Raw genomic sequence first — 14405 nt, 5'->3', positions numbered from 1 at the left:
ATGGGGCAACTCATGCATTATCTCATGCTTTGCTTCATAATATGTAACACCAAACACTTCACTCCAACAAGATGGAAGTTGATATGAAAATAAAAATGATTACGCTGCAGCTTCAGTTGTTCTTAAATAATAATTATAAATCAATCTCCGATTCTACAGCTGATACTCTCTTCTCCTAGAAAAGAAATCTGAAATTCTTGCCAGTGTTTTAGTAAACACATAATCAAGAAGGAACTAAAAGTTCCTCTTGAGTTTGGTTAGTAAACATTCATTAGCACAAAATCAAAACAACAGGCGTATTCTGTAATAATCCCTATATCGTTAACACATTTCAGGTCTGTAAATACTTCACAATCCAGATTCACTCAAATATTTTCTTAACGATACTTGCTACTATATCCCTATATTTTCAAAGGGTTACATGGGGATTGGGCCAGCTGACCTATACTCATGAGAATACAAACTTGATCAGCTGATGAAAAATGTATGCCTTTAAATTTAGATATAGCTCCTTGGCAATATTTAATGTTTTGCAAGTAAAACCAACAGTATTTTTTTTATATACAGCAGGTTACAATAAATCAAGGTTTCCTGATGGAAATGCATTTGCTAATAGACAAAGTCACTGAAATCAGGAGTTTGAGGAAAGGAGAGTTACTGTGGGATTATGGGAATTTAAGTAAAGGACGGACCAGGGTCTCTTGAATCAGTGTTTCTGAACCTTTTAAGTAGCAAGTACCTGCTAACTTCTGAAAATTTTAATAAGTACCCCAACACACAATTTTCCGTGGGATTTTATATTTAAAGACTAATGTGAGCCATGTGTTGGAAGAAGGGCTGAATATATAAGGCCGTGATATGACAGATGTCAGATCTAGTGTGGGCAGAGTTACCACCTTTACACCAGGGGTGCACAACTCAAGTATGTACCTGGGCTAGAGGTGATGTTGGCCAAAGCTAGGAGGCTTTGAGTGGCATGCCAATGCTGGGGAATATAAAGTGCCACTCCAAATTTTTTGCCATAGATTTGAGAGGAGGAAGGGGTGAGAGAGAGAAAGATAGGGAAGGAGGGCAAGAGAGAGAGACAGGAAAAGAGGGTAACTGGTAAAATCTGGGGCTTCATAGCTGTCAATTTCACTGTTCAGCTAGAACAGTGAAATTGACAAGTTTTCTGGGCACTGGCCTTTGAGTGAGGGGGAGCGGGGCCTTCTGTGCTGGCTGGGACCCAGGGATGTAGGCAGGCAGCTGCTGCCCGTCTTCAAGCTGGAGGCTTTCCCAGCTCGCGAGATGCAGGAGGCTGCCACTGGGCTCCCACCTGGGAGCTGGGACCCAGCGGGAAGTGGGGGACTGCTGCCCGCCTCCCTCAGAAGATAGTGGCTACAGCCTGCCTCCCAGTTGGGAGCGTGACCGCTTGCTTCCCAGCTGGGAGCTATGACTAGGCAGGAAGCAGTGGGCTGCCACCCGCCTTCCTCAGAAGCTGGTGGCTGCAGCCCACCTCCCAGCTGGGAGCTGTGACTGGGTGGGAAGCCGGGGGCTGCTGCCCAGCTTCCCCAGAAGTGGGCTGCTGCCCCCCACCTCAAGGATACGCGTACCGCAGGTTGAGAAACTGTGTCTTGAATGACTTTAATCTGTCCCTAGAGCTGCAGGGAGATCTCTGGATCTAGACTGTGCAGCATATCTGGAGCTGCTGTTGTAGGGAGGCAAGGAGATGGTGATGGTGTGAGTGGGGCCAAAGGAGAATCAGCGCTAACATTAATTACTATGTATGCAATCTACTAGTAACTCTAAAAGACCAGTGATAGGAGCAGCAGTGGCAACACTGATATTCAAACTCATCCAGAGGCTGAAGCTCTGCAGTAAAGTAATTATTTGTTTTAAAGAAACATGTATTTTGGGCCCTGACTCTTATCTTACATATACCCATTTTACACCAGCATAACTCCACTGACTTCCTTGCACTTGCTTCTAATTTATATTTATGCATCCAGTCCCATTGCTAACAGCAGGCATTTTCAGTCCCAAAATGCCCACTTTGCTTTATGTGACCCAAGATTTCTCTCATCCTCCTCTTTCATGCAGACATCAGAACTTAGTGTCCAGGTTCTGTAAGATAGCCTCTGTAACAAGAGAGGCTAAGCATTGTAAACTGCCCTCCAGATGTCAAGCTGGTCACTGTTCCATCAGATGAATTATTGTCTGAAATGCTGCCCTACAGTCACAGCATGGACAAGAAACCAGGCCAAGCCAGAGCTCAGTTGCAGCAATTCTGGATGAACCAGAGAGTTGAGCCTGGTCCAGGGTTTACAATCAATTGGACAAAGAGGCAGGTAAAGGGCCAGCAGTACTCTTACCAAGAGTACATGAGCTGCCATATCAAAGGGGTGTTGAGAAATCAGTCATGGGTGTCACACCCCAGTTGTCAGGAATGAGGTTTCTTCCCTGATTATGAGCAGACCGTCGAGTTGGTGCTACATATTGTTTCCTATGTGAAAATGGGTCAGTCAGCCAGCCAGAGATGTATTAGGTTAATTTAATCCATCATCTACCATAGACTTAATAGTAATGGCATCTTGTCGAAGTTCTGGTGGAGCTATGTGCACTAGCACATACAAACTGGAGGTTGGTGTATAATTCAAGCAGCCACTAATATTCCAAGTGGCCAAATTCAGTTCTGTGTTGACACGCTGGGCATGACAGCTATGCCCCCAGACCAAACAGCAATATTTAGCTGGAGCAAACATCGTGGCCAATACAGATGTGTGGAGGACCAAAGGTCTGCTCCCAAGCAGGTTCCCAATAGTTTTCATATCAAAGCAGTAGAGGAGGAGAACTTCCTTTTCAGGTGTTCCAGCTGAGGCTGGTATGTCAAGTTTTATTCCCAAGTATGTGACAACTGGTTGGAATGGCAGTAACCATCCCTGTACACAGATCGAGATGAGTCAACTGGTAAGGTGACTGTTTAGATGGAAAGTAGTTCCGACTGTTTTGGTTTCATTAAGAATTAATCTCCACTGCTGGAAAAAAGTGGTCAAAATGCCCATGTCTTGACTGAGATTCCCTTCAATCCTTTGGAAATTGTTTTTAGCATCAGCAATACAGATGGCATCAGCATACACATACTTGGCCTGTATTTCAGGAAGGTCACAAGTGTATATGTTGAACAAAATCAGAGACAAAATTGACCCTTGTGGAAGGCCATTGTGGAGACATTTAAGACAACTGATTTTATCCCCAACGTGCAAGATGAAGCTTTGGTTACTAATGATTTCTTGGATGAGCTGCAGTATCGGTTTAGAAAGAATATCTTGCAGCAGCTTGGCAATCAGCTTGATGTGCCACACAGCATAGTAGGCTGCCAGCAGATCAATAAAGACTGCACCAACTTTTCTGTGTTGTCTATGTGTTGCATCGGACATAGTACCTGATTTTGGGTGCATCATCCCCTCCTGAATCCAGCCTGAATGCAAGGCAGCTGATGATTGACTACCTCATTAATCACATCAGGATTAGTCTTTCCATCACCTTGTAGGTAACATTCAGCAGAGAAACCAGTCAGTAGGTCTTTGGTTCTGTCACTGGTTTCCCTGGCTTGGGAAAATAGCTATGATCTTTGCTCTGTACCAGATTTCTGGGATGCAGCCATCCTGTGTATAACAATTCAGAAATTGAAGCAGCCAGCTTTTGGTGACTGGCCCAAAGTGAGAGATGGACTCATTGTGGACGTTATCTAGACCAGGAGCCTTGTTAGGCTACACTTGATGAATAGCTAAGTCAAGCTCTTTATTAATAAAAGGAGCCATCAGGTTTGTGTCCACACTCCAAGCCTGCCATCTCTCAGCAACAACCATTTTAACTGCATGACTGAAAACTATCTTGATTAGGAGCTCTGCCATTAGCCACCAGTTGCGATGTGATGGATTTTGCTGTGAATAGGTCTTCTCTCTCTTGCCCAAACTAGAATATCCACTCAACTGATATTATCCACCAATTAACCATAGAACTCAAAGCATACATCTTGATTCAGGAAACACAATCTACTACTGATGCTCAACTATCAATTCCTGGCTTTGCTGTTGTATCTCACCTCTATCATAGGCAGTACAGGATGACATCCTATGTCTGAGAAGGAATTCCAGCTTCAATCGCATCATCAGGTCCAAATATTGTTATCAAAAGGGTAAAGTGAAGGACCTGACTCTTACCAATGTCTACAAACTTCCATCTGTCAAGCGACCAATTCCTGTCTGACCAATCTACTCAGGACCTTCAGCCTACTCAGGCAATTTTAATTTGCACCAAGCCCACTGGGGGGACACTGATGATGATGATGTAGATGGAGTAAGGCTAGAGGAGTGGGCCATCAATAGTCAACCTGCAACTTAAAGCCAATTGCGATGAAGATTTTGTGTGGTTCATTAGAAGTTGCACTCTAACAACCAGCCATCAGAAACTATCAACCTGTGCCAGATTTAAAACACCCTGTCTGTATCCTGTTATCAATCACTGGATGTTTCCAGACCCCATTATAAACCACTTTTGGCTAAATAAATTACCTCAAGCTTTGCTCAAGCAGGCTGAATCTATTTCCCATCAATTGTTAATGAAGACTGTGACTGATGGTAATACCTGGACATCTGGTTTATAATTTTATATTGAACTTTTGAACTTTTATATAATTTTTCTATGAATAGTTCACATAAGGATGCTGTATCACTCATATTAGCAAGGTAATTGGCCTAAAGGACTTTCCTAAATGGGGCAATATAGAGAGGGGTTATATACAATAGATTGTAGATCATTCTTATATAATTGTACATATGCAATTGCACTCACAAAAATGCACTCAGAATTTGCATGGGCAATCATCATTTTTGAACACACATACGTTTAGACGTATAATGGTGTTTACTATAAACTAAGATTAAAAATAATGTAAAATACAATCCAAATGATCAGAATTTACTTTACATTATCATTTTTAATCTAGTATGTAACGCTAAATATGAAGTGCAGGAATTTAAGAAGAAAAATGTTCTTGATAATAGATGTACAACTTCTACTTCATCAAATAGTAGGGTTCTTCCCTTTAATTTTATTTTTAGAATAGCTTTAGCTTGTTCTCCAATTTCTTTATTCTATTATGTAAATCTACAAACTGGTTTTTAAGGAAGGAGGCTGACAGAACAGAACGTTACTGATGCATCTGGTGAGGGTTTAACTAAGTCAGTATGAAAGTTTAACTCAAGTGAGTGTCTGTGGTCCTAATAAAAGGGAGCGTTGGCAGATGCATGAGCCTAGTTACTGAAGACCCTCCTCTAAAGCAAAAGCATTTCCAAAACCTTAACAACTCACATTAGTCTTCTGCTTGTAGAAGTGATTCTACAGGTGCACTGCAATATATATGGGCATATATAGAGCATCATGAACATAAGGAACTGCGAGGAAGTTAAGGAGGGTAATTGATGAAGGATGAGAGCACTAAGCTGTGCTCATCTAAACTGTCCTCACTTTTTATATAGCATATAAACTAGCTGTATACCACCTAGAAACGTCTATAGGTTCAAACCATCCCCTCAGCCATGCATCTTAGTGAAAACAGCTTCTCAGTAGCAGCCTATGGTAGATGATTAAGAAGATAAGGAAATCGGCTGAATATGTGTGACATTTTCAAATATCATTAACTTACTTATTTCTAAATGGTAATCTCCGAGAGATGTCAAAAGACATTATTGCTTGCAGTGGGCTATGTACAGACCAGGTTTCAATATTTAAAACATAGACATCTTTTGTTATCAGCATTTAGAAAGGGGGAAAAAAATCTCCTCCACATTCAAATAAGTTAAACAATCAGCTGAAAAAAATGTTAGTCATTTTTCTTTAAAAAAAAATTAAAAAATTGTTTCTAGGCTGAGACTAGTATGGGAAACTTCAGCCAAAAAGGTAATTTTCTGATAATCAAAAAATGGGATTTAGAAGAGAAGTGCCATCTCATCATTAGCCATTGTGTCACTACCTCGATCTTCTAACATCTGGAAACTCTGTATTTCAAATGCCTGAAGTGACTCAGACTAAATATGTCATAGTTACTGTAGCTGTATTATTTGTCTTGTAATACGCATACTATTAAACAAGCAGCAAGTGCAACATGACTGAGATAATTTAGTTTTAAATACGCAACCTTACATTTGTTTTAGCATAGTATTTTGAATTTACTAGAATAAAGGTTAAGATAATACTCAGCTGTTGTGGACATGATCAGACTTACATGAGCAGAGTTCCCTGATAATTGTGAGAAACTGAAATCTTCCTTTTTTGTTAGGTGGAAGAACACAGACAACTGAAAGTCCAGCACACTGTGCTTACAAAAGCTTTCTACTGACTTGGCAAGCTCAGTCTATACCTATATATTTCAAACCTCTCATAGCTCTAATAGCACTAGGAGGAGATTACAATGAGCTATTATTCATTAACATTTTATTATACCATTATTGCATATAGATGCCACTGCTTTTGCCTCATTGCCCAGCTTTATTGCATAAGATGAATCAAAGCATTAAGAAATGCCAAACAGAGCAGAAAATAACAGATGCCTTAAATTAATGTGTGCAGCAACGTACAATATCCTTCCAATAAGATGTAAATAATCTCTCAATTATGAGACTCCTACTTTAGTTTATCACAACATAAAATGTTATAAAATTAGTGGTGTGCTGTGTACATTAATGGCTCATCCTTTTTTCCTTGGAGGGCTTTTCTTAGAAAATGTTAAAAATATTGAGGGCAATTAAGAGGACTAGAGTAAAACTTCCCCTCAGTGGGAAAAATATGATGTCAGGTATATGTTTCCTAATCATATTTCAGAGGAAAAACTTGTGAATCACTTACTATTTATAACTCACAGTAATCTTGAAAGTTTTATTAGCTATTGGGCCATTGACTCTACCTATGAAAAGGAAAGTAATTGCACCATCCATAATCTTCTTATGCTTCACTCTCAAATGAATCTTTTACAATATATTTTAAGTCAATATTACTGCTTAACACACAGCTTTCTAGACACTGCTCTTAACTCTGTATTGCACTAAAAAGAGAACCATGTTCTCTCTTATCCTCTATGTCTTTATAAAGGAAACTTAAACAGAACCTTTGAGGATCTGACAGATCTGGTTTGTATACTAGAAGAACCAAAACACCAATGATCCCACCAATTGCTCTGACCCCTGGTTAGTACTTACAAGATTATGAAAAGAGCTTTCAAAACAAGGAGGCTAATAGCTTCATATTTCCTTGCTACCGCACTGCTTAAAAACCATTCATGAGTAGAAAGAAAACACTGGTTGAGAAATTTGCTTAGATTATGTTAAAAACCACAATTATGAAAAAAATTCCTAACTCACTTTTCCCAGAAGAAGCTGTAAATAACCACATCCTCCTCACTTAAGGGAAGATGTTAGCAGCATGTGGGCTTTTAGCCAGTTTGCTCACCTTTATTTAATTATTTTGAATATTTTCTCAATCTTTACTCCTCCTATAACTGGTTTATTCATAATGTGACATACAGAAATGCAGTTTGTTTGCTTTCTACTCCTTTCTCATTGCAGGTCAGCCAGTCTGAGGAGTGCCCTGATGGCTTGGAACTTAAATTATTACAAATAAGAACTCAGAAGAAAATAACCACTTAATTTTTTGCACCAGGAATTTACATTCAAAGCTTTATAATGTGTCACTTACCACCCATGGTTTGTCACAAAAATTATAGATTGACTCTAGCGAGTTGACACTGGGGATGCCAGCATAATGCATTCCAATGATTAAATTACGGAAATCTTCATTCTCAGCCATGCTGAATGAATGCTGTCGAACAAGAACAAAATCCGGTTTGAATGACCTAAACAGAAAAGGATATATAAATATTAAGCAATGATCAAGTTACTTTTTCTGATTAAAAAGAATCTTAAAAGAGAAAATTGTATGAACTGTAGGATAGCGGTAGATGAATTAAAACAGCTTTTACAAGAGAGGAAATAAGTTGAAATTGAGAAATAAAATATTGTTATTGGTTGAAGTACAAAACCAGGTGAACACGTTATTTTTGAGCTATTGCTTTGTTGCATCTCTATTCAGTTTCTGCAGTTTCCTGCTGCTAGAGAAGTCATGTGGAACTCTTTGTCAGAGGATGTTGAAGGCCAAGACTATGACAAGGTTTAAAAAAGAACTAGATTAAGTTCATGGAGGATGGGTCCATCAATGACTATTAATCAGCATGGACAGGGATGCAAAACCATGCTCTGAAGCGTCCCAAGCCTCCGTTTGCCAGAAGCTGGGAATGGGCAACAGGGGATGGATCACCTGTTCTGTTCATTCCCTCTGAAGCACCTGGCATTAGCCACTGTTGGAAGGGAGGATACTGGGCTAGATGAACCATTGGTCTGACCCAGTGTGGCTGTTCTTATGACTACCAACGGTATAATATCTTTGTGTTAAGGATACAACCTATAGAAGAATTTCAGGCTACATCTATGGTAACAAGCTAGGGTGTGACTTCCCTGCTTGCATATACATACTCTGACTAGCTCCCATTGACCTAGCGCCCATATAAATAGTAGTGTAGCCATGGTAGCACGGGCAGCAACAGCAGAGGCATAGCTTAGCCATGCTGAGCACACTCCCACGAGCCTCCACTGCTGCGACTTGTGCTACTACAGCTGCACTGGTATTTATATTCATGCCAGACCGATAACAGCAGACAAGAGACTGCAGACGTAAGCAGGGAGTCATACCCTTAGCTCGCAGAGTAGACAGCCTCAGACAAGAGTCCAGCTGGCTTTCTTACAGATTTAAATACTTATGCTAGATACTCCCTTCAGATGCACAGCAGTACATAGACACTTCACTCTGAAAAAAAGTTTCTGTTTATAAAATCCATTAGCGTAATTTCTTAGTATATAGTGCTGTCCCATTAATTAGCGGGAATAGATACCAAGGCCTTGCCAGTTGGCTTCCCACTGGAAGAGAAATCAGTGATGCTAATTCTGAGTATTTTCTTATTGAAATGTGTTTTATTTACACTAGTTCTTGAACAAAGATGGTCAAACAGTACTCAGGCAAACTCCTTTTTCAGAAATCTCAGATGAAACACCAATGCTTGGTTCCCTGGGAGCAACTCTGTCTTAAAAATTGATCATAGTTAGAGAAATTAAGATAAAGACAAAAACTCTACTGCCGCTTGTAACAGCTCCCACAAAAAGAACTAGAATTACTTCACAAAGCTGATGACAGTACAGCTTTTCTTCAAAAGCCTAAACAGTGCTTTCATGCTAAGAAAAATGACTTGTAAAATTATGTGTAACTGAGCCATCTGAAGGTTCCCACCATAACAAAGAAATCCTGCAGGTTAATAGGCAAAGTGCTATAAATCACCATAGGGTATCCTCTTTTGGCTTGGGAAGGGCCACTTGTAGTAGAAAGTCGATGAGGAGTAGAGGCTGCAGTGGCAGAAAGAAAATTGTAATTTCCTGTGTAGCAGGGAGGAAAGGAAGAGTAAATGGGGCCAGGGTTACCCCAACCCAGTGTTAGCTTAAGAGGGGATATAGCAAAGCTGCTAACACTTCCCCACAGTGGGATCATTCTCAGAGCTCCAAGGTAGCCCCTTTGGAAGTTAAAGCTGTTCCATTCCACGTCAGAAGCCCTGAGAGAGGGTATGAATGGTAATGTATCCTGCCCTTGTTTAGGCCAAATCCTAATTTAGATTTCAAGGTTGTTCATAAGCACCAGAGATGTACTTTATACCTCCCAGTACCCGCTTTAGTGAACATGGCCCATTTATGATATACTATGGTGCATTATATATACACATGGTATTTGCTGTATTCTAGCTTCTCTTTTTACCCTTTGTATTCCAGAGATGCATAATTTTAGACAAACTTTAGAAGTTAAAGAAATTCATGACTTTCCTTCCAAATAAAATTCCATAAGCAATGTCCTAACGTTCAGCTTTAAAAATATGTGGGCAGTATTACTAAATAATTTCAATATGTATTTTATATAAATCACTCCCATGTCAATCAAGCAGAATTAGATATTTTAATGTGTTTGCTTTATTCCTTTTAACTGAAACTAACTGCTAATGATAAATCCATTTTAGCACAACGGGGGCCTAATTTATCATGAATCAGCTGTCTTTGAAAAGCAGGAAGTTTGGTCAACATTAAATTCAAGCCTGTACAAATATTAAAATACCTTTAAATAAAACAACAAATGTTTGTCAAACATCCTACAGGAAGAATTTAACACCAAGACAAAGTGGCAAATGATGCCAGAAAATATTTTCATAATTTGGAAAACAAGTCTGACCACAAAAATGTAGTTTTATCATAATGAAAGGAAGTGTTTCTTGTCACCCCTGCATCCTTTAGGCTGAGAGTCACCACATTTCACAGAAGATAAAATACAGTGGGTCAGATTCTGATCTCATTTACACAGATGTAACCTCAGAGTAACTCCAACACTAAGCAGTGTAAATAAGATCAGAGTTTATTCACTAAATACCATCAGTAAAATAGGGCATTGCAGGAAGTACCCTGCAGAAAGGCCCACTGCCGGGCAGTAAGGGGGAAGAAGAAGGGGGCAATTACCCAGGGCCCCAGCAATTTAAAAAGGCCCAGGCCCAGGCCTCTTCCGCCCATGGCTCTGCCCACACTCCACCCCAGGCCCCGCTGCTCTTCCCCTGCCGCTCGGCCTCCCCGCTATCGCTCACTGCTTGTGTCCCTCCACTCTTGCCCCAGTTGCCCCCCTGCTGCTGCTCGTCATGTCCCTTTTCCTGCCCCCTCCTGTCCCCTGCTCAGCACCCCGGCTGTTGCTTGCCACCTGGGGGAAGGAGGAGTGTGGAAGAGAGGGACCAAGCGGAGCGAACCATGGATGCAGTGGCGAAAGGGCCATGCAGGGAAGGGGCGGGGCCTGGGTCGAGCAGGGGCAGGGCCTGGAGTGGAGAGGAGGTGGACTGTGGGCAAGACCGTGGGCAGAAGAGGCGGGAGGGGACTATTCTGCCTGGGGGCCTAGAATTGCTGTCTGTTGGCCTGAGAGCAGCTCACAAATTTCCTGGATTATCACCCAAGACGACTTTCCCATCAAACTTTGTGTAATTTCTTTAGAAGCTTTTAAAGTCCAATTCTGTTCTGAAAAGTGATTATATAAAATCCCCTCCCCCCCATTTTACCCAGCAGATCTTCTCCCTGTGCATATTCAGTCACATCTGCTGACCCGAGTGACAAAATAAGTATTTACTACTTTTTACTCCTGCTTTGCCTGCAAAGCCAACAGAATTAAGGGGGAGTGAACTTGATCCTGTTGCTCCCTGTGCATCATCAACAGAACTGCTTACTAAATTCTAATCAATTCCACCTGTGCAAGCAACCTGACAGCAACAGGTCTGCACAGGTGTCTTCGGAGTAAGCCTGCAGTGACAATGAGGTTGCACAGGTGTGACTGATGGCCTCATTTGATCTGCTGAATGTTTATTACCAACAATGACAAGAAAAAAAGAACCCAGCATGATGCAGTATTGCCAGTGCAAATAATTGCATCACAAGTTTTGCAATATGTTGTGTTTTCCTTAAAGTCACAAACCATGGAGTCACATGATACTCAGCTTTCATTTTAAAATAAAAGGTTATTTCTAGCAGTCCTGGTGGCAGAGAAAAGCTTGAAAACATGAATACCAAGGGCTCAGCACCTAGAAGGCAACAAATAAATAATATCTTAAAATCTCATGATATTTTGAGGCCTGACTCAGAATAGTTGAGCACTTGGAATGACAGTACTGTTGACACACTAGGCTAAAGATGCGGGGCTGACTGAAAACACCCATTATGTTATTTTTACAGTTGCTTTTAAGAACAGAACCACATTTAACCACATCTCATATGTTTCTTCCTTTGCCTTCTCCCATCTGGGAGCTAGAAGGGAGAAAGGGGACTGCTCCTGTAGTAAAATAGTCGTCATGGGGTTACCTGGATTATTCAGAATATTAAGGGATTGAGACATGCTCCACTCTTCCTCCTACCTATTTGTCAGTGGGCTCTCCCAGCCTCGTCCTCCCCCACCACACATTTTGTGGTTTATCTGAATAAAGCAGCAAGTGCCCTATGATTACAGTGTTATTTTGTTGCACTGAGTAGTCCCTTTACAAAAGGTTTGTTCCCTCTCCCCTCTTTGGGATCCAGGTTAAAGCAGCTGCTGTTCTGTCCCTCTGGGAAGGCCTCCAGTGGAGTGCTGACAGAGATCTTCTCTCCATTCCCCTGAAGCCACGCTGCACAGGCCGGATTAGCACTCCCACGCAGCATGTGAGGGGAGCCAAGTGCTGGCTCCCCTTGCACAGCCTGAGGGAGACCCAAGCAAGAATACTGCTCCTGTGATACATGCAGAACAGGAGGCAGAGCTCCATGGTCAGGAAGCGATGGGGACATGCCTTGCTCTCCAGCCAGGTTTTGTGGGTCCTCAAAACACTAGGGAGAGAAACAATGAGGAACACTGTTCCCAGAGAACACTTCATAGGAGCCCTCCCTTTGCTTCCAGAAGTCCCTTTGCACTATCCCTTACTTTGACCCCTCTGAACAGGAGACTTTAGAAAGCTCTGTCATGTCATGAAAATAATCAAGCGCCACCCTTCCTTTTTGACAGCTTCCATGAAAAAATAGACTGAAGAATTCACAGTTCAGGGAAGCACAGCATATGCTGTCCAAAGCGCTGTTGGAAGCACAGTATACTGCCAACTGAATCTTTAGGAGAGGTGGGCAAAAATAAATACAAAAAATAGATGTTAAGAACCAGAGTAGAACCAAACCTCTGTCAGATTCTGAAATATTCCAGTGAGGTTTTTCCACTTCCATTTCCCAGCTAGACAGGAAGTGATGAAACACTGTGAGACAGCCTGCTCATATAGCTCATCCAGCTGGGGATGGAAACAGAACTAAACTTATCTATTCTCAGCAAATTTTCTGTCTGATTTTGAGGAAGGAATCACAAGGCTTGGATTAGAATGTCTAGAAGCTGAAATGGTGGAATCTGGACCCAGATGTTTTAAAGATTAGGGGATATCTGGCCTGGTTTTGGCCTGGTCCTTTTCAAGATAAGGGCTATTAGCATAATTCAGATCTTGACTGGGGGTCTGATTTCACACATCCCAAATTATTTAGAACCATTGGCTTTCCTTTGTATCTACTCCTAGTTCTGATCATTCAGGTAAGCATCTGAATTTCTGGATGTTTATTTTAAACTAAACCCAATGAAATCTTCCATTCATCACTACTCTTTAGTAAATTAAGCAACTGAAACCTTGAAATTTAAGTACTCGCAGTGCTGGAGGTGAAGGGAAGCAGATGACTTAGAATCATAATATTCAGTTTAGAATCATAATATTCCTTATATTAAGTTCCTGTGACTGGTAGCGACAGATTCCCAACCACACTAAAATTTCACATCTAGAAAAACCAGTGACTATATTGAAGCAATAAATCTATTGTGAGCAATATAATACCACCCCGGATCAGGATGCAGAGAGTTGTGGGGCATCAAAGTATATTGTGAATTGGATGGTCTTCATTAGCTTTACAATCAGAAAGAGGAAATAAAGTTACATGAAGCTGACAGTAAATCAAGTACTCAATTTAGAAATACATGTTTTTATGCCACAAAAATATGCCCATAATAAATGCAGGCAATATCTTAAGGTTAGATTTGCAAAGCTGTTTAAAGTATTTGGCCCCCTGATTCCTGCTAAAAATCAGTGGGACCTGCACATCCAAATCTCTTAAGAAGATTTAATATTCCCAGTCTGAATGCAGCTGAACACTTGCGCTGGTTTCCAAGTATACTACATAATTTGGCAGGAGCAACATTACAAAGATTATGAGTTAAGTGAAATGGCACTGTAGACTAGATTACAAACTGGTAAATTAATGCCTTTTTTTACCAAGTTATCCAAAGGGTAATTGTAGAGTAGTTCTGAGAAGTGTGATCTAGGTTTCGGGGGAGAATGTCAAGTGCACTGAAGTGTGTGTCATGTAAGGAAATTCAATTTACTGGCACAGTATGGGTAAAAACACTTGAAGGATTAATGATCCTCCTCCTTTATTTTTGCAGAGCACCCAGGTCAAGGGACAGATTGCACCTTTATTTTATAAAATGGGGAAGACCACTGAGGGATTATACATCATCTCAGAGTTTACTGTGCATTTAGACAAAGGAAAAGAATAGGAAGTGTCGCTTTAAAATGTAAGCTCCCTGAATTGATCCTAGATGGAACTGACCTAAATCTTTCCTCCACTGCCTGCAGTGAAAGTCTCTGGTTCATGAGATTTCCAGGAAGGAATGTAAAATGTTTGTGCATTTTGATAAGAATCAGAATG

At 40.9% G+C, this 14405-nt stretch overlaps 1 protein-coding gene across 2 annotated transcripts in view; it reads right to left on the bottom strand.

Moving 5' to 3' along the window:
* The window catches only part of SYN2 (synapsin II), a 347358-nt gene that overhangs the window by 154355 nt on the left and 178598 nt on the right, over window positions 1-14405 (bottom strand). For both annotated transcript variants that reach the window (XM_067543755.1, XM_067543756.1), the window contains exon 4: window positions 7732-7888. In XM_067543755.1, the coding sequence (XP_067399856.1) occupies window positions 7732-7888 (157 nt within the window). The remainder of the gene's footprint in view (window positions 1-7731; window positions 7889-14405) is intronic.

This window comes from Emydura macquarii, unplaced genomic scaffold, assembly GCF_026122565.2.
Source record: "Emydura macquarii macquarii isolate MOO-44397 ecotype Brisbane River unplaced genomic scaffold, CSIRO-AGI_Emac_v2 contig_968, whole genome shotgun sequence".
Taxonomy (NCBI): Eukaryota; Metazoa; Chordata; order Testudines; family Chelidae; genus Emydura; species Emydura macquarii.
Note: the sequence above shows the minus strand (reverse complement) of the source record. Positions and strands in the feature narration are given on the sequence as shown.